The sequence below is a fragment of the Myotis daubentonii genome, chromosome 11 (genome assembly GCF_963259705.1).
Source record: "Myotis daubentonii chromosome 11, mMyoDau2.1, whole genome shotgun sequence".
In the NCBI taxonomy this organism is placed as follows: Eukaryota; Metazoa; Chordata; class Mammalia; order Chiroptera; family Vespertilionidae; genus Myotis; species Myotis daubentonii.
In genome coordinates this window covers 24,131,067-24,156,424 of record NC_081850.1, presented here as the reverse complement: position 1 = coordinate 24,156,424, position 25,358 = coordinate 24,131,067, and the positions used below count along the sequence as shown (strand labels likewise).

Sequence of the window (25,358 nt, the reverse complement as noted above, 5' to 3'; positions counted from 1 at the left end):
ATTGTTGTGTTTTCATTGTCATTAGTTTCCAGGATGTTTTTAATTTCTTCTTTGATCTCATTGGTAACCCAATCAATATTTAATAGCATGCTATTCAGCTTCCAGGTGTTTGAGTATTTTGGGTTGTTTTTATTGTAGTTTATTTCTAATATTATGCCATCGTGGTCTGCGAAGACGCTTTTTATGATTTCAATCTTCTTGAATTTGGGGATACTTTGCTTGTGACCCAGTATGTGGTCTATTTTTGAATATGTCCCATGAGCACCTGAGAAGAACGTATATTCTCTGGCTTTGGGGTGAAGTGTTCTGAAGATGTCTATTAAGTCCATCTGATCTAGTGAGTCATTTAGGATTGCTGTATCTTTGCTGATTGTTTGTCTATAGGACTTATCCAGTGCTGTCAATGGTGTATTAAAGTCCCCTACTATGATTGTATTGTTGTCGATCTCTCCTTTGATATTTTCCAGGAGTTTTTTTATGAATTTGGGTGCTCCTACATTGGGTGCATATATGTTTACCAGGGTTATATCTTCTTGTTGTATTGATCCCTTTAGTATTATGAAGTGGCCTTCCTTATCTCTTGTTAAGGCCTTCACTTTGAGGTCTATTTTGTCCGATATAAGTATTGCTACCCCAGCTTTCTTTTCCTTTCCATTTGCCTGAAAGATATTTTTCCATCCTTTCACTTTCAGTCTGTGTGAGTCCCTTCTAATGAGGTGGGTTTCTTGTAGACAGCAGATGTATGGGTCATGTTTTTTTATCCATTCAGCCACTCGATGTCTTTTGGTTGGAGCATTTAGTCCGTTTACGTTTAAAGTTATTATTGAAAGGTACTTGTTTGTAGCCATTTCTTTGTGTGTGTGTGTGTGGCTGTTTTCTTTCTGAGCTTTTTATTTCTTCTTTTTATACCAGTCCCTTTAGCATTCCTTGCATTGCTGGCTTGGTGGTGACAAACTCCCTTAGTCTTTTTTTGTCTGTGAAGCTTCTTATTTCCCCTTCAAGTTTGAATGATAGCCTTGCTGGATAGAGTATTCTTGGATTCAGTCCTTTGCTTTGCATCACTTTGTAAATTTCAGTCCATTCTTTTCTGGCCTGATGTGTTTCTGTTGAGAAGTCATTTGACAATCTAATGGGAGATCCCTTGTATGTAACTTTCCGTCTCTCTCTTGCAGCCTGTAAGATTCTCTCTTTGTCCTGAACATTTGCCATGGTGATTATGATGTGTCTTGGTGTGGGTCTTTTCGGGTTCACCTTGTTTGGGACTCTCTGGGCTTGTGTGACTTTTTTCTTCCCCACCTCAGGAAAGTTTTCTGATATTATTTCTTCGAGTAGGTTTTCTAATCCTTGTTCATCTTTCTGTTGTTCTGGTACTCCTATTATTCGTATGTTGTTTCGTTTCATGTTGTCCCAAAGCTCCCTTAGGCTCTCCTCCTGTCTTTTAATTTTTTTCTCCAATTGCAGTACATTTTGGGTGTGTTTTGCTTCCTTGTCTTCTAATTCACTTATTCGGTCCTCTGCTTCTCCTAGTCTACTGTTGATACTTTCAATGGAGTTTTTCATTGCCGCTATATCACTCTTCATTTCTTCTTGGGTCTTACTTAGGTTGTTGATTTTTTCATCTGTTTCTTCTAGCTTCTTCCATATGTTATCGATTTTTTCATCTGTTTCTTCTAGCTTCTTCCATATGTTATCGATTTTTTCATCTGTTTCTTCTTGCTTCTTGCAGAGGATGTCGATTTTTTCCTCCATCCGGTTTATGCACTCTAGGATCCTTATTCTGAATTCTTTATCTGTCATGTTGCATGCCTCTGTATTACTTAACTGCTTTTCTGGAGAGTCCTCCTTCTCTTTCCTTTGGGGGTTTCTTTGTCTACCCATGTTTGATCTCACTGACATATCTAGACGTTGAGTTGTTCAGTGGTTGCTCCCTTGGTGGCAGTGACTCCTTGGTCTGTGGTTGCTCTTCGGGCGGTTGTGGTAGCAGCTGCTCTTCAGTTGGCAGCAGCTCCTCTGGTGGGTGCTGTTCACAGCTGTGGTGGCTCTTCCGGCTGGTGGGGCGAGGTTTCACGTACAGCTGCTGTTCCTCAGCAGAGGATGAGGTGCTCAGGAGGTTGCTGTTGCTTGGATCTGCTGCGTTGATTTAAAGGCACAAAATACAACACAACAAGGCACCACGTACCAGGCACTATACACAAATATATTCACGATATTAATAACCCCAATTAAAGGTGACCACCTGAATTAAGAGAATTAGGGGATAAGGAAGAAGGAAGAGAAAAAGATAAAAGAGAAAAAGGAAAAGAAAAGTAGGGACCAAAAAAAGGGAGTGCAAAAATGAAATTGGGAAAAAGGAAGGGGGAAAATAAAAGCGAGAAAAGAAAAGAGAAAAAAAAAAAAAAGAGCGAAAAGAGAGAATGAAGTGGAAGAGGGAAGAGACTTTTTATATGAGGAGAATACTCCTATAGAACAGCCATTAATCCCAACAAATTCCAGCAACAGCTCCCTGGATATGAATGCAAACTAGAAACAACCAATAATATAACGATGAAAATAGAATGGTGAACACTAATCCCAAAATAAAATAAAGAAAAAATAAAATGGCACTTTAAAAAATGGTAAAATGGTAGCAGTAATAATACTGGTTAAAAATAAGAAGGTAGTAATTAAAAGGGTAAAATCAGGTGATGGAAAAAGAAGAAAAGAAAGAAAAAGAAAAAAAAAAAAGAAAAAAAAAAGAATGAAAAAAAAATTGGTTTCTTAGTTAAAAAGTGAAAAAAGAAAAAAAATTGCAGTAGTGAAGGTCCTTCGTTTCTTCTATTCTTCAGTGTGGCTCGCCTTAGACCTTCCAGGTATTCAGGAGAGTGTTGAGTTTCCCTGCGATATACTGTTCCTCTGTGTTGTAAACCACAGTCCTTATTTTAAAGCATGCCGCATTTATTTCCCAGACTGCCTTATTTTGTGTTTAGCAAAGAGTCAGTTTGTGGGTCAGCCTCTGGGTGGCAGTGTTCTGGGGTTGGCCTCTGAGGCTATAGGGCCTCTCTGTCCAGTGGAAGTTCACTGCCCAGAGCTGACTGCGTAATAGTTAGTTACCGGCGCTATGTTGTTGCTGGGATTGAAAATCCCCCTATAGGCCAGACCCTGTTAACTCCCAGGGACTGATCAGGTTATCTTAATCCTTGATCTCCTACAGGGTGGAATCTGGGTGTGGCTGTGCTCCTTGCCTGGGGGCTGGGGGGAGGAGACTCCCTCTCAGGAGCGGGTGGCTGCCCCAGTCCCGGGCTCTGGGGTGTCTCAGCACTCAATTCACTACCACCTCTCCCGGCTCCCCCTCTTTCCCCAGTCTCTCCCCAGATTCCACTCCTCAGCACACTCTCCCTCTCTTCAGCACAGGTGAGTGTCTGTATCCGAGATGTCCCATGAACAGTATTCAGTGAAAACAAACAAACAAATGCCGGCTGCGGAAACGGGGAAGGCTTGGTTTCTGTAAGCTTCTTCTCTTACCGGGACTGCATGGTCAGGTCAGCTCTTCAGGCTGCCCCCTTTAGGCTCAGTCCTCCGTGATCACAGAACCCAGCTCTCAATTTCCCTGGCGGCGCCAGGAATCCCGCGGTTCTCCTTTCCCCCGTCAGGGGCTGTGCCTGTCCCAAGGGACGCGGCTGTCTGCCACGCGGTCTCCCTCCGACTCTCTGGGCTCAGAGGTCTGGCAAACTTTCCTGCCCAAATCCCTGGTTTTTTTTTACCTTACCAGGGGAGTTCTGCTCTTCCCGGCTGTAAACCCTCTCACCAGCTGAGCAATTTCGCCAATTCGGTGTGAGTGTTACTAGCTTCAGCTGCTCGTTCCATTTGCTCCGGGACACGACCTGGGACACGTCTGCCTATATCGCCGCCATCTTGGTTCTCCTACCTTTATTTCTTTACTTTAGTGATCTTTGTTTCCTCATGTAGATTTGAGTTACTGTCTAGTGTCCTTAATCTCAGGGTAAAGGATTTCATTTAGTATTTCTTCTAAGGAAGGTCAAGTACTAATGGGCACTCTTTGCTATTGTTTGTCTTGGAGTGGCTTAATTTTTCTTCATTTTTGAAGCATATTTTTGTTGGATATAGAATTCGTGGTTGACAGTTTTGTTTTTCTTTTCAGCACTTGAGTGTATTAACTCAAAAATTTCTATTTGTTTCCTTTCTATACTTTATATCTCTTTACTTATATTTTCTTTTTTTGGAAAACATCATTCTCATGATTTCCTTTGGTTCTTTGTTCATGGTTTTCTTTAACTTATTAAGAATATTTAAAATAGAAGAATTGATTTAAAGTCTTTCTGTGGTAAATCTCATGTCTAAGATTCCTCAGGGAAAGTTGTTATTAATTTCCACTTTTCTTGTGTGTAGGCCATACTTTATTTCTTTGCATACTTCATAATTTTTGGTTGAGAAATGGATTTTTTTGAGTATTACAATGTGGTGACTCTGGAAATCAGATTTGTCACCATCTCTAGTGTTTGTTGTTGCTGCATACTCTAGTAGTAGTTGTTTGTTTAGTGAATTATCTGAAGTAATTTTCTAAAGTCTGTATTCTTTGTCATGTGTGATTATTGAAATCTCTGTTCTGTTAAGTTATTTAGTGATCAGCTAGTGTGTGTTTTTTAAAAATATTTTCATTGATTTTTAGAAAGAGAGGAAGGGAGAGGAAGAGAGAGAGAGAGAGAGAGAGAGAGAGAGAGAGAGAGAGAGAGAGAGAGAGAGAGAGAGAACATCAATGCGAGAGCGAGACATTGATTGGCTGCCTCCTGCATGCCCCTAGTGGGGATTGAGCCCAAAACCCAAGAACGTGCCCTAACTGGGAAATGAACTGGCAATGCATGGGATGACACTCCATCAACTAAGTTACACCCACCAGGGCAGGCCAGGTCGTGTTTTAACAGAGATTTCCTTAAATACTAAGATTCAGATTTTTAAAAATTTACCTTTATTGTTGAAAGTATTTCCCCCATTTTTCTCCCATTGACTCCTTCACCCCATTCCCGCCCCCTCCCTAAGCCTTCACCTCACTATTGTCTGTTCATTGGTTATGCATATATGCATATAAATTCTTTGGTTAATCTCTTCCCAATCCCCTTCCCTGCCTCTTCCCTCTGAAATATGTCAGTCTGTTGCATGCTTCAGTGTCTCTGGATCTATTTTGTTTGTCAGTTTATTTTGTTCATTTAATTCCACATATGAGTGAGAGCATGTTGATTAAGTTTTGGCTGCTCACTGTAAAGTGTAAGTTTCTAGAGTTCTGGAAAAAGTTGATTCTAACAAAATTTGCCAGTTTATTTGCTGCTTTTGGAGTACTTTACTTCACATTTTTGTTAGCATCACTCACTACTATTATATTCTTTTAGGCTCCTAATAACTTTACCAGTAGGCTTCTGATAATATAAACTTCTTAGAAATGGAAATTTTTTAAAATTTAAGAGACTCTTCAAACATGCTTAAGTATTTTTATTGTATGGAAAAAGTAAAAGTATAATCATTTTATTGAAATAATTTTCAGGATAGGTTAGATGGATAGGTTAATGTCTGGATTACCTAGGGTTCCGTATGAGGAAATCACCTTAAGTATTTATTGGGTGCTAATCAAGTTCTTAGCAGAGAGATGTCTTTGTTTACTATGTAGCTGGGGGTAAAAGTAAGATTTGGGTAAAATTTGAATGTAGAGAAGAAGCGGAACATTTTTGGTTGTAATTTTTTTTGTTTTGTTATTGTTGAATTAGCAGAATGGCTGGATTCTTGAGGGCTTTAGAGATTATTTGTCCTACGAGTATGGAGGAATTAACTAAAGTATTTTCTATATATGATCATAATTTACTATGTTACCACTGAACTTTCAGGGAGAGGTGTTAAATACCTTTCAGTCAAGTATTTAAAAGGTAAGACAGGAAATCACAATTCAGAAAGATATCTAGAACCTAAGTTTTTATCAGGCTGAAATGACACTGGAATAATAACAAGGGAGTCACAGGAGTTTTTGCTGAAGCTGTTTTGGATTTGCTTCAACAGTAAAGTTACTGAAAACTTCTAATTTATAATAAAATAACAATATTTACTATAAGTAATTGAGCTCTACAAATACCTTTGATTGTACATTATGTGTCAGGAACTGTGCCCTTCTTGGGAAAAGATGTATCTATATATCTATATCTATATATATCTATATCTATATATCTATATCATCTCTCTCTCTCTCTCTCTCTCTATCCCTATCCATACCTATATCTATATCTATATCATCTATATCTATATCTATATCTATATCTATATCTATATCTATATCTAATATTTATCTCCATCTATATTATCTATATCTATATCTATATCTATATCTATATCTATATCTATATCTATATATCTATATTGTCATCTCTCTCTCATATTTATACATATAAGAGAGAGAGAGAGAGAGAGAGAGAGAGAGAGAGAGAGAGATGTCTCCTACTCCCTTCCCTCAAAATGGAGACATAGATATTTCCAGTATATCATGGTAAATATGCACCCATAAGATGCAGCTCTGTATCTATTTAGATCGAGTTATTCATCTATGAGGCATACTTAGAAAACCCAAGGGAGAGGCTGTGGAAGTTTCTTAGGAGAAGATTAATGCCTGGATGGGGCTTGGAAGTGTGAGGAAAGATGGGAAAGGCTATCTAGAGAGAGAGAGTTGCAGATAGCCTCAATTCAGCATTAAATGCAAGGAGAGTGCAGGAGATGAGGCTGAATGAGGCAGACAGAAGCCAGGTCATGGAATAACTTTTTTTCTTTTCTTTTCTTTTCCATTCTAAGAACCTTGAATTTTTATCATGGGGCAGAGATTAAAACCTTCACCAGGGTTTAAGCTAGGAAGTGATATGGTCAGATTTCCTTATGGAATTTGGGCTCTGTAGGGCAGATTTGTAAACTGGGTGCAGTGAGTAATAAAGGGGATTTTAAGAGCTCTGAATCTGTCAGCTAAGAAGCAGGATAATATGGTGGGTGGTGTTGAGGAGGGGATATGAAACTTATTTAATAGCATGGCGTATGGGGATGAGAAGGGCAGGGGAGGAGGATTCCCAGGATGGCAGTGTGGTGACCTGGTATGAGGAACACAAAAAGAGGAGCAAGTGAGTTTGCTTTTTGAGAAGAGAGAAGGGAGACAGTGATGAGTTTTGTTTTGGAACTTCTGAGTTTAAGGTAATGTGGAGTGAACAGCAGGACATGTGAGTCTGGACCTCTGGGAAAAAAGTCAGGGCTGAAGATAAAGGGTTGAGATTGATTAACATAATACTTTCTGGCAAAGAAAGAGGTGATATAGCAATTGACAGGAGAAACAAGACATTATAGATAAATGGGAGGCTAGGCAATGCATTTTGAGAGATTAATTATGCTACTAGAGTTTGAAGTCCTTGAGGGATGGAATTCTGTCTCCTTAATTTTTATATCCTCAGCATCTATCACAGTGCCTGGTACCCAGTAGGCACTTAGTGAATGTTTGTTGAATGAGTCAAACTTTTACCATCACCCAGTCTGGAAACATTAACTAAAGCCATCTCTAGATTTCAATGTAAGTCTTGCTGATAGTATAACTTGGTTTCTTTATGTGATTGTTAAAATAGAAGAGAAAGCCTAAATTTGTTTGAGGAATGTCTCTAGGAAAGAGAGGTATGCTAACAATGAATTTATAGGTAATAGCTAGTTTGATGCCTATGAAAAATAGATGGATGATTATTTCTATTGTTCGAGTGGGTTGTGGAATAGAATAGTCAAACAGCATCGGTCAGGCGAAGTCACTGCATAACCAAATCTTCAAATGTGATTTATAATTTTATCTTAAAAATGGTTAACCAGAATATTTGATAATACATAGTTATCTTTGATCTTTAGTCCTTACTGCATTTATAAGGAATACAAAGACAATAGGATAATTTTTAATTTATAAAACTGATAGTGTTTTAAAAATTGAAACGTGATCTTCAGCCTCTAAAACCCAATTTTTAGTGACTCATTAATGGCTCTCTAAATGTTACTGGTGATGCTCGAACTCCTTTCCATTCTTAGTTTCTGGATCCTGGTTCTGAACATCAGCTGTGCAGGACATGCAGGTGTTAGCACAGCTGGCTTGCTGATGACAACTCTGTCCAGATAGCTGTCTTGTGTGTCATCATTCATATTGTTCAGTGTCATTCTGACCTAGCCAAGCTAAAAATGGGACTCCAGCTCAAGAGGGATTAAAAAACCTTGGCAGACTAAAGATAAGACACTACAGAATGTCATGTACGTGTGCTTAACAGTTTTTAGCTTGAACACATCTAAATAACTAATTTCAGTGTTCACCTCTTTCTCCTTTGGAATAATTCACCCTAGAAAAGAAACTATCTCTGTGTGGGGGGCTGTAACAATTCAATTCATTAATACACTTCTCCATTCTCAAGTGTGGGTTCTGTGTTTTTTTTAAATAGCTCAAGATCACAGTAACCTATTTGTGGGGTACATTCCATGGTCTGTAACTTGCGTTACAGATTTATCATGCTGTCCAGGGCCTTTATAAGATGACCATGATTAAATCACCCTGTTTTCCAGCTTGATAATTTGATTTGAGGCTTCAGTTTTTCAGATGCTAAATTGGGATGTAGCCAGCTTGATAATTTGATTCAAGAGATCAGTGTCTTAGTCCCATAATTGGGATGTAACTGTATGTGTGCGGTGACTGTGGCGGTGGATTTTGCTCTTTCCTGGTGACAGCAGCTGGCAGTCATTGGAGAGTCTGGCTGTGGTCCAGAGTCGTAGGTGAGTTACATAACCTCCCAGTAAAGAAGGTGAGTTCCTCATGTCCTTCTTTTCAGATTGAGTGTCCCGGCTTGCTGCAGCACCGAAGGAGTGCCTGCTTCTGCGACAGAGTGCCAGTGATGTCTTGGGACATCATAGTTTGGGGCTCTTCCCTGTGAGATGGTGGCCGTGGTGTAAGAGTGATTGCTGCACAGGTACCTGTCTCAGTGTCATCCCTGTGTGTGTGCTGGTGGGGAGCCGAGCAGGGGGAGAGAAAATGTGAACGAATGAGGATGCCCACAGGTCCAAGGAGACTACTGAGGAAAACAAGGATGTTTACATAGTAATTTCTCTTGCTTATCACAAAACTGCTTTTCTGAAACTTACATACTTTTGCTATGACTGCCAGACAAGGGATAAAGAAAATGAAAAAAAAAATAGTGTTGTTTTTTAGGTAGAGAAATTGGAAGAAATACCAAGATCTTAAACAGTTTCTCCAATTAGTAACTGTTCATTATAGACATTAAGAGGCATTATTATTTCGTGTTAAGAGCACTGGACTCAGGATCCCCATATTAGGGATGGCAATAGCTATGTCACAAGGTGGAGGGCAGAATCAAGTGAGCTGGTGTGGAGAGGACTTTGAAAAGTATGAAGTACTTTTAGAAGGACTAGTGGTGCTATTACGAATAGAAATAGTACTGTACTCTATCCATTTCATTAATTCAACAGTTAAGGAAAGGTAAAACAAAGAGGAAATATCCATTTAGATATAACTATCCAATTTTGTAAAAATATGTTTTTATTGATTTTTAGAGAGATTGGAAGGGAGAGATAGATACAGAAACATTGATGAGAGAGGAACATCGATCAGGGACCCAGTCTGAAATCTGGGCAAGTACCCTGACCAGGAATTGATCCACTGACCTCTTGGTGCATGGGTCAGCACTCAAACCACTGAGCAACACCAGCCAGGCTGACTATCCAATTTTTAATGTCATTTCCATTATCTGGACATGCTTTAACTCCTGCTCCTATCACTAGGCACATACCAAAGTCCTGGAACTATCCAAATATCTTTTTCTGTTATTCTTCCTTTCTACTGCCCTGTAGAAAATGTCATTCCTATGAGTTTGGAATGACATTCCTTTTTGATCACATCCTCACTTATGAGTGTCTGCATACATAACATTTTTCTTGTCATTATTGTTATTACAGAGTATATGTAACTGTGGCTGATTTTCTTTTCTCTTTATAAAAGGCTCTCCAGTATGCCTACTTGTTAAGGAAATTTTCTGTTAATTGGATATTGGAATGGGTGATCATAGTTGTGCCAGGAGTGTTAGACAGTCAAATTGACTACATAAACTTTAAAATACACCAGGAGATACTACACTCATTTCATGAAACACTAGAAAAAAGGAGCCAAAAAGTGTCTGAAATGGCACTCTTTGTTAGTGATATAAGGCTCATGCATTCTCTTGTAAGAGGTGGTAATGTTAAGAAACTTTATAGATGGTGAAAAATATTGTCCTTCCTTCTAGTCCTCAAAGGCAGGTATAGCCAGTGTTTTCTGTAAAGGACCAGACAGTAAATATTTTACTACATGGTCTCTGCCTCAATTACCCAACTCTGCTGTTGTAGCAGGAAAGCAGGCAAAGACAATACATAAATGAATGGGCATGGCTGTGTTCTAATAAAACTTTATTTACAATAACAGATGGGCTGGATTTGGTTCCCTGGTTGTAGTGTGTCAACTATACCTGTTCTCTAGTGCATAGGTTGAAACTATGTGTAGGCTGCACTAGTGTGTAGGATGAAAAGTTATAATAAAGAAGGAAGGGAAAGCAACAAGGCGTCAATGGATGTAGAGGGAAGTACAGAGGCGGGATGGGAAAACGGAAGGCAGGGGATGTAAGTGAAGTAAAAGGTGAACATAGAGTGATAAGGATGGAGGTGGCAGGAAGTATTGTGGGGGTCTGCATTTGATGGGAATATCTCTAATAAGAACATTTGTTTGGAAGCATTGATGGCAATAATAGTTTGTATAAAATATAATTTTAGGCAGATTAAGACTGTGATGCAAAGCCTTAATAACAGTTACTTTCCCTAGGCATTCAGGATTTAGGCACCATGTACACCTCCTTACATGTATTCTCAAGTGTATCTAAGTTTCGATCTACTACAGCTTACCTCTTCTTCCTTGGTATCCTGTTGGTGAAAACATTTGCTAGTACTACATTTCATGAGTTTTTATTTTTTTATTGGAACATTAGTCCAGAGGGATTTAGAGCTGTTCAGGATAGAAGCTGCAGCTTCACATTTTGAGAGTTGAGTAGCTTTTCTAAAAATGACTAATTTAATTTCATAGTTGATGTATCTAGCAGAAACCGCTTTTTTGGTGTTATGGTTTGAATACAGATTGGTTTCTTGTGAGTAAAGGCTAATCAGAGGAATAGGCAAGGTACTTAAAGGAGCTTATGAGCCACTTAATTCTAAAACTAGATTGTTATAATAAAATAAATATATTTTTGTAACAATTTTGGACTTAGAACGTTTCATTTATTTTTATCTACATCTCTTAGAGCATATCTATTAGAAATATCTATTTTCTGAAAGTATGTAATAAGAAAGGGAAAAAACCTACTTTTTCTAAAAATCAAAATTTTAGAATGGAGTAATGTAGATTTTTTTTATTTTTGACAAAATATGATATTATACAACCTTTACAGAATGTTATAAAAATACATACAATTTGAATTGAGATTTATATTATGAAATGCTATAAAAAATCATATGTTAAAAATGAAGTTAGCCATTTTGAAGTAAGAAACATCGCGTGTATATTTTTTATTGCTCACATCAAGGATTGTCTTTTGAAACTATAATTTAAAATAAATTTGAAATTATAATGTAATTTGTGGACAGGTGACAGTGGTTATTTTAATCCTAATTCACATTAAAATCTGTATTTTAAAAGATGAACCTACTTATCCATTTAGGGAAAAAGTAATTTCACTATTCTAATATTGTTATTTCAGAACCTTTGGCAGTAGAACAACTTACTTTAGATTCTCATTTTTGATAGGAATCATTTTGTTTTCAATGGGTAGTGGATGAAGAAATCCCACTTACCTCTTTTCTGATTTTAGGTACTTTGTTCTCAGCTTGCCTATTCTCTCTCTGTGTGTGTGTGTTTCCTGGACAAATTTAATGCATTAAGGGGAGAGTCCTTTTTCTAATGTTTTGTGTTGAATTTCTGCCCTGTTTATTCTTGTTCACACCCTGAAATTCAAACTGCCTTCTGCATTCTTCCTCAACAGTCTCTCCTTTTCTCTTCACTTTTTCCTGTTTCTTGTCGCCTTTCCTTCTTGCTTCTTTGCTGCAGTTATACTTTTTATTTATCCTAGTGTCACTGTTTTATATTCTCTCAACATGGTGCTTTCACTTCCTTTACCCATTAAAATAAAGGAATTCCTAGCCACTTCCTTTTCAAGACTTAAAAAAATAACACAACCTTTTTCTAGAAATATTTGGAGAAATTTAGATGCCTGCTCTCAAAGTTTTGCTTTAACTTGAAAGTGGAAAAATTCTTACCTTTTAGAAGAAATATTTGTGATAGTACATCTATTATATATCATGGGTCACTGTCTCTTGATGGCACTGTCAACATTGAACAGATAATATATCATTCATAAAATATTAACACATGCATATTATTCAAATAAAGTAATGATGCTCATCATTAGATTTAGCAAAACAGCTGCATTTTGAGTTTTTTTTTCTAAAATCAGGATTATTTAATTTGCCAAATTAAATAATGTTTAGTGAAAATGTTAATTTGACAGTAACTCACAGTTTTAAATGCCAAATGCCCCAGCTTAATGTTGTTTAGGAAGTTGTTTAGAGAATACAAAGTGTGGCTTACTGTGGCTGTATGTCTAGCTTCACAGATGAAGCGTGGTGCCTGGTATTAATGGGGTTAAAGGACCCCCAGTGCTGGAACTGTGCTGTGGGTTACACCCACACTGCTCAGAGCCCCCCACCCCCCTTTGCCCGTATTAGCAATCTGCTTTTGTACTTTGACATCCAGGATTTCCCTAGTGAATTTTGTCACAGAAAAAAGAGAATCATCAATATCACAGTTAAACTTGACTTTCAAAGCTAATAGTATCTCATTTGGGGGCTCAAATTTAATAAATTTTCTTTGATTCTGGGTGAGTTTTTAAACATCAAACAATGAATTGGCCTGGGTGCAGTAAAATATTTAGATCTATTGACTATGGTTCAGAAGGGTAGAAGGCAAAACACCAGTGGTTTGATGTTGATAAATTCTCAGTACCTTAATCCACATTAATGTTTTCTTTTATCTGAGTGTACATTGGTGACAAAAAGAAAAGCATGAGAAGGTATCCATACCTATAAAATATAAACCTAAGGCAAATATATTTTTAAAATATGATTTATTCTGTTACATTAAATGAGTGCAATAGCATTCTCATTCTGACTGAAAACTAGAGAATGTTTGTTATGGATAAAAATATATTCTGAATTGGGACTGTAGTGTGCATATAGTCAACACACTGTTATAGAAGTTGCCTTAGAGTGTACACTTCACAGCACACACTGCGACAGAAGTTCTTCAGATAGCTTGGCAGAATAAGGGTTTTTATACCCATCGATTAGCATGAACAATTAAAGGTGTCGTCATATGTTTGTGTATTTGCTGGTTTAAGGAAACTCTACAAAGTATGATAAGTCATTTATAAAATAAGAAATGATTCAACAGTTTTATAAGCTGCTCACGTAGAATGGAAAAATGAAGGACAGGTTTTCTATCATATTCAGTGTGGGGCAAAAGTAGGTTTACAGTTATTCGTATGGAAAATAATACAATAGTTAATAAATAATAATAGAATAAATTGTGTTTCATGTGCTCACAACTGTAAACCTACTTTTGCCCCACTCTGTATTGCCAAGTTGCATTTGAAGTTGCTCAGGTAAAAGTAGAGATTAAATACATTTACTAGTATCTGAGCAATTAAAGTTATTTGTATAGTTCTCCCCATTTTTACCTTTGCTAAAAAGGTAATAAAAACTCTTTCTATGCTGTGACTCTAAGCTAGTTGTATAACATTTATCAAGTATATGGTAGCATAGAGATAAAATTTTAAAACTAATTCAGGCATAAGGAAAGTTAGAAAATTTGCCTACATATGAAAACTCCTACCATTAATCTATAAGACTAAAATTGAGAGCTTACTGATCTTACAAGTACATTAAACTGTGGAATTTTTAAGGCTTTTACTAAGTTTGGAAATTAAAAGTGAAAATTATCTGTTTCTGAATGTTTTCTTCTATCTAGTATTTGTATTATATAGGGAGTATTTTCTCATTTGTCCAGAAGGTGGCAGTGTAATATCAACTGCATGTGATTCCTATACTGACCAGAGATTTTGTATTTCTCCTGTGAAATGTTTGTATTGTTACCTTTCTGAACACTTAAAATGCAGTACAAATTCTACTGATTCTATCCATTACCTTACTTAGAAGTTGCATGATCGAGTTGGTTTATATATATTTAATTGATGACACTCAAGTTTATAAGAGTAAAAAGGGCAAACAAACCTCTTACTGGTATATTTTTAAGTATCCTTGTTTGTTGAGTGTATTTGTTTTTATTCCAGGGTACATAGTATTGAAGTTTTTTTTCAAAGACTAATACCTAATAATTATCTTGTCCAATATATATCAGTTAATACCAGTTAAATTAAACATCTTATTAAGAAAGTGATAATGATTAGGAGATTACTGTTTGTTTTTGATTTTGTGGACTTCCCCCCCTTTCCTCTTTCTTTTCAGGGAGGAACAGTGAAAAATAATTCAAAACCTCCTGATCAGAAGAGCTCCAGTGACTCTTCTTCCCTCCCTCATTTCAAGCAGGAGGATGCTTTTTCTTCTTAACATTCTCCCCCAGCACTCTGAATTAGAGATTTATTTGCAACGAAAAATCAATTAGTCCTAAATTTATTCATGGATTTCAGGTCCAGCGATCAATGCAAGTCCACTCAGTGGGCTCAAGGGGACCCAGTTCATCCCAGTTAATGTGTCTGAAGGGGAATTACCATTGATGCTGTTTTTTTCCCTTTAGGTCAGAGATCAGATCTCGCTGTCACGGACTGCGGCAAGTAGGAATGACTTCACCCTGCAGCTACCCAAACTGCACCTGGAGACCTTTGTAATGGAGGGGCTCAAGGGCGGGCCAGAGGTTGTAGCGTGCCAGGTTAGAGTCTAAATAACATTGTTTGCTACTGAGACGTCTAGAAAAATAAAATGTAGTAACTGGAGAGAATGAAAACCTCAAAGTATTGTGAATAACATAATGGAGATGCAAATAATTTTTCTTCTATCATGTAACACTATATTTCACAAATAATTTTTTTTCTTTAAAGTCTTGATCCAGCCTGTTAAATAATCCCAAAAAGTATTCTTTTTTTTTTTCCCCCCAAGGAAAATATGTCTTTTATAGCTAAGTAAGTTTAAAAAATTACTTTTTTTTTTTTTTTAATCAGCAGAGGACAATAAGATGCTAGGCTGTTATCTTCTTAAGCTAATCTCAATTTGTAGCTCTTGCTGTTTTAAAATAAATCACTTTAGATAAAATTATCAGGAGAGATATTTGAAAATTTTCAATGTGCATTCCAAAGTATATCCAACATTTCTTACATGGGGATTTATTTAACTTCAGCAAGTCTAGAACTGTGCTTGGCAACATAGAGTATTTTGCCCTTTAATGTTTAGTTTTAATGAACATTATATGTGCAAACTGGGTTATTTCATTTATGAAACTCAAAGCACCAAATCATAAAACCTCAAATAATTTTAAGAAAAAACTTAATAAAGAAAATTATTTTCAAAAACATAATTCTTTTCAGATGTTGCATGTATCTTTCTATCCTAGGTTACTATTGTGTCATTTTATTACTCAGGTCTAAAGTTTTTTTTTAATGAGACAAAACAAAATTTAATATTTGCTTTATTCTCCTTAAAATATCTAGTGCCTTTACTAGAAAAATGTATGAACATTATCTAAACCATAGGGAGCCTGATGTATCAAAAGAGGTTGTCCTTATTTAAAAGCATTCTAGGTTTTTAAATTTTATTTAAAAGACAAATATCTTAAAATTCAGTCTGTGTTTCACATTTTGAGGTTTGAGATAAACTTTCATTCTTCAGTTTATCGCCCTGTGAAATTTTAATTTTGTACAAAATTAGTGTCAGTCCAAGTGGTGCTGTGTTAATTTTTTTCTACATGTTCCATACCCTAATTTAATTTGTTACTCAAATCAGAACTTTACAAAGAAAAAATAAGCACCAGCTGTTTTTTTCATTAGATTGTTGATCAGTATTTTTAAATATATGTAATTGTAAAACTAAGCATAAAATATTTTTATTTCCAGATATAGGCTACAATACTGTACCATTACTTACTACAAAATTAAGAAGTACATTTTAAATTTGACTATCATTATTTATGAATTCATTGTAACCCTGAGCACAGTGTGATTTGAGATTTTTCTAGTGGTTGTAAAATAATCCTTTAGTTGGCTGTCTTGATTCAGACACTCATAAGGTTTAATACTTTTCATAATTCACAAATAAAGACTTCCCCCAAACTCTGGATTTGGGTGATTTGGAAAGAGACTGATGCCTTGGGATGCTATTTTTGGGGCAAACCATGAACTCTCTGTGGTTTTGACATTTGTGAATAGCAAGAAGGAAATGTATAGACCCATATGTTAAACTATGATTTTTTCCAAGTTCTAATGAAAATAGTTAGGCACGTTACCATATACCTAAACACTTGGGTGAGTTTTGCATTGCCATGCTGTATTATACATTACAGTTTAGTAATAATATATTTTGGATTAGTATTCCACACAGAGAAGAGCACATGATTTGGGCCATAATAGTGTTTTACACATACACACAGACACCCACACATGCCCTCACACATGTAGTTGGTGATGTACTTTGAATACTTGGAGAAGAAAGGCACTATGTTAACTGATAACCTTAATTGTAGTAATAGTAGCACGTATTATGCACCAGGTATCATGCTCAGCTCTTTAAATACATGATTTCATGTAATTCTCACAATGAAGCTGTCAAGTGGATGGCATTATCTCCAGTTTAGAGCTTAGGTAGCTCTCCTAAAACCAACAGCAAGTAAACAGCAAGCCTAGAGCCTGGATGCAAGTCTAGGTGTGTTTGACTGCAGAGCCTTAACTGATAAAACCTGACACTAAGAAATCTAGACACCTGTGTGAAATGGAAAGCGTGAAATCTTTTAAATCTATAGTGGAGTTTTTCTTACATTCACAAAAATGTTCATTCTGTATCTTTGTGTGATGTAGGTCATAGTTTATGCTGTACTGTAGACAAATTCAAGATAAAAGGTTTTGTTTTCATTTGACAGGCTAATATTATGGAACTCTATACCTTTTTACAGCATGTAAATATGTATATTTATGCCAAGTGTGGCTGCCTATTCAGGAATTCAGCGTTTGTTTAGTTTTGCACTCAGTGCTGGTGGAGTGGGGTATTCAGTGAGTGCACGCGCTTTGGTTATGATGAAGAGGAGGGCCTCACTCTGCAGGTTGTGGTAGTGCATGGACCATTTGGCCAACCCGCACAGCCATCATTCAGGGCGGTGGGTGCTGAAGTTTTCCTAGACAGCCCTGTCTGTCTTTTCCAACAGGGCAAGCTTCATTATGGGGATAATTCTGTACACAAGGAAGACCAGTGAGCACGATTGAGAGACGAAGGGGATGAGGGGTTTACCTTTTCCTTTTTGGACACAGAAGAACATGTGACTGATGCTCTCCTTCAGGAGAAAATTCAGTTCAAGTGGTCTCTGATCTGCTAGCTTTTAAAGAACCTCAGTTTCCTTCTCTGTAAAAAACGGTTATGCTCCCCATTTGTCAGGCTTGTAGGAGGACTGAATGAGGCACAGTGCCTCGCACAAGGAGCAGGCAGGGCATGGTGCCTGTTCTTGGTGCGGCCGTCCTAGGACCCCGTAAAGATAAACAGGCAATAGTAGCTCGTTTCCATTACTTTGAAGGGGCATGTCATGTGTTCTATTTTGAGAAATCCTTATCTAGGATCCTTCTCTACATCTTTCCATTTGGTTCTTTTAGTCTCCCTTGTTTCTTCAAAAGCTTGAAATTATTTTGATCAAGACCAATGTTACTTCCCTACTTACTTTTCCACGTTACTTGATGTTCCATTGAGGCTATAGTGCCACTAAAACGCTTTGCCTAAGCTTCTGTGGCAAGTTTAGAACTATTGTATCTGTGCTCTTATCTCCGAGATAACAGCAGATCCATCTGCCAGAGTCCTGGGAAAACGTAGCTGTGGCTGAAAGAATCCAGTGTAGTGTGAATGCCGAGGACTTCATAATAGAAATATTTTGCCATACTGTATAAAGATAATAACCTGTTACTCGTTATCTTATACTTTGAATTTTGTGTGTTTTTAAAGGACTGTTACCTAATAATTTAATATCGGGCAAATATTAGCAGGCATGCAATAAATGCTTGTGTCTCCATCCTCATTCAATAAGAAGCCAGGAACAATATCAGTAGCTAACATTTGTTGGGTGCTTATTCTGTACCAGTTACTGTGCTAAGCACCTCACATATACTGTCTCATTTAATACCTGCAACAACCTTATGAGTAGTAGGTGCTCTGCTTTTATCCATTTCATAAAGAAAGAAGCTCAGTTTATTGAGATGAAGTAAATTGCTAAAGGTCACATATCCAGTGAGTAGGGTAACTGGTCCATTCATGCTTTTAATCATGCCTTTCTGCCTTTTGTAAACCATTGCTGAGGCTTACTGTTTTGTGTGTGTGTGTGTGTGTGTGTGTGTGTGTGTGTGTGTGTGTGTGTGTTTGAGAGAGAGGAGAAAGAAGGGAGGGAGAGTGTGAACATGGCTGAGAGGGAAAGAATAAAGGCAGGGTCTGACTGTAGAGTACAATTTCATTTGTGTGGAAATAGCGGAGAGAATAGGAATCCAAAAGAGGTTAACTGGGAAAGTTACTTAAACTGCTTATTTGGCCTCTTCATCTGTAAAGGGACGGTAATAAAATGGTTTCTAACTCCGTGTTAGTGTGACTGGCGAGTGAGTGGGTTAGCACATCTGAAGGGCTTAGAATAGTGACAGGTCCGCTGTAAACACTCAGTATTTATTTGTTAGTTGTCCCCTCCCGTGGAAGCTCCGCGGGCCGGGACATGGTGTGCTCCCTGCCACGTCCTCCGAGCGGGGCGCTGTGCGGGCAGGCGGCCCCAGCAGGTGCGGGGAGGAATACTTGATTTCAGACGCTGGGCAGGTTGGCGCGGGAAGCTGCTTCGCCCGGGTCGAGAGACTTGGTATCAGTTTTTACTTCTGGGCCCATTCATTTAAAAAGAAAAAGCTCCCCGAACCATCTCATAAAAGCCGTTAAAGGCTTAGTGCATAATAACTCTACCTCTGGAAATAACACTTTACAAATATGTGTTTATAAACACTTCATTAGAAAGGCTTCATTGTGAAACCACTTATTTATGAAGATTCTAAACAACAGAGTCTTCACCATAATAAATACAGTAATCCCTTAATCACCTCTAACCCACCATGTCATTATACAGTCCTTATTTGGTATGGCTTTTTGTTGTTGTTATGGGTTATACCCACGACTTTAGGGATACCATAGTTTTTTACACTTAGACTTATTTTCCAGGCATAGAAATTACTTCCAGCTATTTTGTTGTATTTATAAAGTTAAACCATAAAGAGCATCTTGAAGGGAATTTTGTTCTTAGTTTTTCATGTGTAGAAGAAAGAAATAATTATCTGTTCCTAAACTGTCAGGGAATAAAAATATCAAGACTCACTCTTGGTAATTTTTTACATGTGTTGTCTGCTACTTAGTGCAGCAGTCTTCTAATTGCTGTACAAGAAATTTCTCCTTTTCTAGCATAGTTAGAAATTACAGAGATGCTGCACTTTCTAATTGAAAGATTGTGTTCTTTAGATATTTTCTCCTTCATGTTATCTCAACAATATAAGTGAATTTCCAGGTACCTGATTATTTTTTAAAACGGGGAAATCAGCCATTTTGAATGGAAATCTTGCTAAATATGTCAAATGCTATTTTTTAAATAAAAAGAATATATACTGAAATTAAAATTTTATTATGCTGGTTCAGTATTATAGGTATAAACTGTAATAATATAAAGAGTAGTATAAAGTGCTCAGTTGTATAATGGCATTTGCCTTTAAACACTACAACTTCAGCCCTGGCTGGTGGCTCAGTTGGTTGGAGATTGTCCCGTACACTAACGAGTTGGGAGTTCAATTACCAGTCAGGGCACATACCTAGCTGTTGGTTTTGGTTGATGCTTTTCTCTGTCTTTCTCTCTCCCTTTCTCTCTCTAAACATAACCTTGGGTGAGGATTAAGACACACACACCACTACAACTTCATAGAAATGTTGCTAATACTGAAAATTAACTTTTAAAAAATTATGAAAGTTATACATGATCATGACAATAAGAAATTAGACTCTTAAAGCATAGAAGAAAATTTAAGATCATTTAATATTCTGCCATTCAGAGATAGCTGGTGTTAACATTTTGGTATATGCTCTTGTATTTATTATAGTTATGTTTTAGTCACAAGTGCAAACACGAGTACATATCATGTAAATATGTCTACCTATATTTAAACAATAACTGGGCCACACTGTTTTGTAAACCTTTTTTAAATGTAATAGAATATCATGGGTGTTTTTCTTGTCAGTAAATATAGATTTACCTCATTGTGCTATAAATTCTAAAATGAAAACATCTTTTAAAGTAAAAGTAAAGTGATTAGAATTGGGTTGTAGAATCAAACAGGATGTTGAAATGCTACCTTCTTCAAAGGTTGGAAAGTACTTCCCCAGAGAAGAGTGTTTGTTCTGGAAACACAATTAGCTGGAAAAGTCATATCTGAGAATAAATTTATTTTGATGGGAAAATGCCATCCGTTGTCTCATAGAGCTGCTTATAGCTGTAGCCTACAATTCCAAATATATAAATTGTACCAATGAGGAATCTAAATGTCCTAAGTTTGAGGCCTATTTTGAGGATGGATATAGGAATTAGTGTGTTGCCCTGACCGGTGTCTCAGTGGTTAGAGCATCAGCCCGGGAATCGAAGAGTCTTGGGTTCAATTCCCAGCCCCAGTGGGGGCATGTGCACAGGGGGCAACCAATCAATATATCTCTCTCAGATCGATGTTTCTCTCCCCCTCCCTCCATTCCACTCTTTCTAAAAAATCAATGGAAAGAATATCCTGGGGTGAGAATTAACAGCAACAAAAAAAGAATTAGTGTGTTATTTGTTTGTTTGTTTATTTATTTATTTTTCTGTTGACACCAGGAAGAGAAAACAATGTTTTCTGATGTAATATTGTTAGAAAGACATTTTTATTTGCCAGTTAAAATTTTGGAATTCTTCTCTGAAGATTTCCTAATGCACAAGCATATATTGTTTCTTCAAAATTTCCTGGTAACAGAGCTGTAAGCAAGGCGAAATGAAATGAAATATTGTGTGAATCAAGATGTTAGTGTGTACAGAAGAACTGGTTTAAGGATGTGTTGCTAATTGGGATAATAATTATTATCCAGTTAAACAGTAGCATTCAAAGATTGGTTATAGTCATGGTGAGTTATGCCTTCTGGTCTTCAATCTGTATCTTCTCCTGATATTTTCTATGAACAGGAAGACTTTTTGGGAGACCTGGCCTAGCAGGTCAGTCATTCGAGCAGTTTTGGTATCAACGTCCTCCTTCCTCCTTTCTTTTCTTCCTCTCCCGATTTGCTTTGCACTTTTTTTTTTTTTAATTTGGTGGTGGCAATGGTGGTTGGGTGCTGGGGGAAGCCTAATTAAGTATAAGTGTAACCCTATTTGATAACACCTTTTAATGCTTATTATTGAGAGACTGAGGCCTGTGAGCACTTGAACTTTCAAGTGCTGCAACAGAATTGCTATTCATTTCAGCTACTTGGACAAAAAACAGTGTTTGATGGACTGCCTAGGTGAAGACCTGGAAAAGGAAGGGTTATCTACAAATTGAGTGAGTTTATTATGGCTTAGTGATTTGCTGATTGATTTCATTTGCTGTCAGTTAAGGCTCTCTTAATGTCAGTTTTCTTTGCATAATGCCTTGAAATAAAGACTAATGAAGTTCTTCAGATTGATGCCGCTTATATAAACTGACCCTGATTTACCCTTATTCCACATGACAATTTAAGTGACAGCAGTTAGGGGAAAATACAGCAGATAATATGCAACTTAAGGATTAAGGGAAATGCAGTAAATCTTTCAGTCTAAAACTAGGTGCAAGAGTAATTTCTTGTAATTCTACAGATGCCTTAAATTTTATTAAGCAGACCATTATTACTCTCACATGTGTGTATGTACTAGTATATATAACATATAAAATGTGTATATAATATATACATATATGTAAAATTTATATATATGTATATGTGTATGTGCATATATGTATGTATGTGTATATATGTATATATATGTATGTATGTGTGTGTATATATATATATATATATATATATATATAGAGAGAGAGAGAGAGAGAGAGAGAGAGAGAGGTGGGGTGGGACTGGATTGAAAAAGAGAACTAAAAATGACCCTAAACCTTTTCAAATGATAGTAAATCTTCCTCTCCCCACTCGTTTCAACTTGGCATTGTCAGAATCACAGTTTAAAAATATTTTATTTAAGGTTGCATAAATGCTGCATGTGAAGTAACCAATGAAAGGTAGAGTGAGTAATTTTGAAGCTTTAAATGCTTTTTACTTTCAGAGCCTTCTATTAATAGTAGTAGTAGCTTCCCCTACCCCCCCCCCCCCTTTTTTTTCCAACGGGCAAAAATATAGTACTTGCCGGTGGTCTTGTTCCAGCATCAAGAAGGGTTCAGCAATCTGGAAAGGGCTGTGCGTAAATTAAATAAGAGTCCAGAGATGAAACATAATTTTGAAAGGCATTATAGGGAGTCAGAGAAGACTTAGCTAAAGGAACTAAGTTCTCCTTGTCTCAGGACACCTTGCTATTTATTAACACAATTTGTCCTAAGGCGAGGTAGATATACACATTAAAGGGTCAGTTAAGCATACACAGTCCATTGTCAAGCTGTTCAGGTGTTTGGCCAGTAGGAGGCAATACATATAGATTAAGATGCCCTTAGCTGTCTGGCAGCAAGCCATCAATTTATGTATCCTTTTCAGGTTTGGGGAAATGCCTTTAAGCCATTCCCAGGTGATTCAGCCCTTGCTGACATGCTGGAACTGGCTTCCGGCAAGTACTGACTAGGAAGAGATACAAATTTTGGGGGAAGACTAACTTAAGTATCTCACTGAACCTGAGATATTCTGAGGGCTGTTTAATGCACATTGGGCAGGTAGATTTTCTTCAGTGTTGCAGGACAGTGTTTTGTTTGGACTCTGTTTTGTAATGTATATTAATCACAATGAACCTGGCTCCGTGTAACTTCTTCAGGCTTCACAGGAGAACCTAGAAAAGAGCCCTGAAGTGAAGAAAGCACCTGGGTCTGTCTGTTCATGCGGTTGGGGGTTTAGCAAGTTGACATTGAGGAAGTCTTTTGTGAGCTTTTTAAAAGACACCCAAGTTCTATATTTGCAAATAAAACTTAAAAAGTCCCCAGACCTTAGGTATAGGGTTGAATGATGATCCGGTAGAAGGGTTTTGTCATATAATTTAAAATCTAAAAGAAGAAATTCCATGTTCTAAAATTGAGGATGAAATCATGATTAAATTAAAGCATTCAGTTTAATGGTGTGCATTTATTAAATTATGTCTTAGGACAGAGTAGAAAAATAAGTATTTGGGGGACTTAGTGCAGGGTCTTTCACAAAACTCTCAACAGATAGCAGTTGTGATTATTATTACCGAGATAGAGCGTATGAGTTGAGTAATGCTACGATTCTTTATCAAGTAAAACTATTATTTGAAAGTTCTGGGTGTCTCATGTTATCAACATGTTTTTAATTAATGCAAATTAAGAGGTTAAATTTCTTCTTAGCGTTGAACAATGGGTAGCAACAAAATGCTCAGAAAACTGGTGTCTTGGAGGCAAAACCTGAGAAGAACCTATGTCAGGCTCTTCCTAGTCTCAGTTTACCCCCCCCTCAGTGCGATTAGTGTTTTGAGGTAGAATGTATTTGATTGGAGAGGGCTGTCCCAAATCCTCAGTGTTACTTAGTTTATGGTAAATGCTCCTGTTCCCCAAATCCAAAAAATCCTGAGTTCCCAGGATTCAATCTGGTTCCCAGGTTCAAATAAGGTTTTGCATCAGCTTCCTAAAACAGATTCCCCACAAATAAGATATTAGTGTTTCAATGCCAGCCTTTGTTTTTCTTTCTTTTTTTTAAAAAAAATATATTTTATTGATTTTTTTACAGAGAGGAAGGGAGAAGGATAGAGAGTTTGAAACATCGATGAGAGAGAAACATCGATTAGCTGCCTCCTGCACACCTTCTACTGGGGATGTGCCCGCAACCAAGGTACATGCCTCTGACCGGAATCGAACCTGGGACCTTTCAGTCCGCAGGCCGACGCTCTATCCACTGAGCCAAACCGGTCAGGGCAAGCCTTTGTTTTTCTTATCATGAAGCACATTCAGCTTGTGCGATAGTACTTTTTAATAAAATTAAAATGTAATGTTCAGTATTTCTTGTTTTTTTTGTTTTGGGTTATGAAGGAATTGTGTAGCAGTTTGTGCCACCTGAAAACTCAAAGAGACGTCAACAATTGTGTTATATGTAAATCAGCTATGACTCTAATAGGCTTTATTTGGCTCAAGTCTAATTAATGCAAACTAAAGGCACAATTTTGTCCTGTGTGACTGACATTGTTTTGGGGCCCCTCCTAACTTTGTATACTGAAAGCAGAATGGATGGAATTCCTTGACACTTAACCTGCTGATCTTTTTTTTTTTTTTACCTGTCCTCCCAATTTGTTCCCATTAGAGAAGGTAATGCAGCCTCCTAAAGGGTCTGGAAAAGCCAGCTTTCCTGGTACCTAGACAGGCGACCTAGGCAAGGAGAACAAGGTCACTTGGGAGTCCAAGGGCCTGGTCGTTGGCACACCTGGTTCCTGGTAATCCATAGGAGCCTTTGAACCACAGTGTCCTTTGCTTCAAAGTTTTCCACATATTCTAGAGGGAAAATAAAAATGTCCTTGAGAGCATTTAAAGACTAAATGTGAACCAGGAAATTGGTTTGAAAAAAATAAAATGACCAGCTCTCTAGATCATCTAGATTTGGATGTGGCTGACACCATTCAGTGACATACTGAGCACCTACCACGTTCAAGGCATTGTGCTACGCTCTGGAATACAAAGGTGACTCAGAAATCTTTGGGAGGGGGTATGAAATTTAAGAGTGATACGACATGGAAAGCATGGTTGCTGCAGGAGAGGTACAGATACATTTGTTCATGCTGAGACAATCAG

General features: G+C 37.2%; 1 protein-coding gene across 2 annotated transcripts in view; it reads left to right on the top strand.

The window, feature by feature from the left end:
* The window catches only part of CCDC171 (coiled-coil domain containing 171), a 264,220-nt gene that overhangs the window by 178,356 nt on the left and 60,506 nt on the right, over nucleotides 1–25,358 (top strand). For both annotated transcript variants that reach the window (XM_059656616.1, XM_059656615.1), the window contains one exon: nucleotides 14,930–15,061. In XM_059656616.1, coding sequence (XP_059512599.1) covers nucleotides 14,930–15,061 — 132 coding nt within the window. The remainder of the gene's footprint in view (nucleotides 1–14,929; nucleotides 15,062–25,358) is intronic.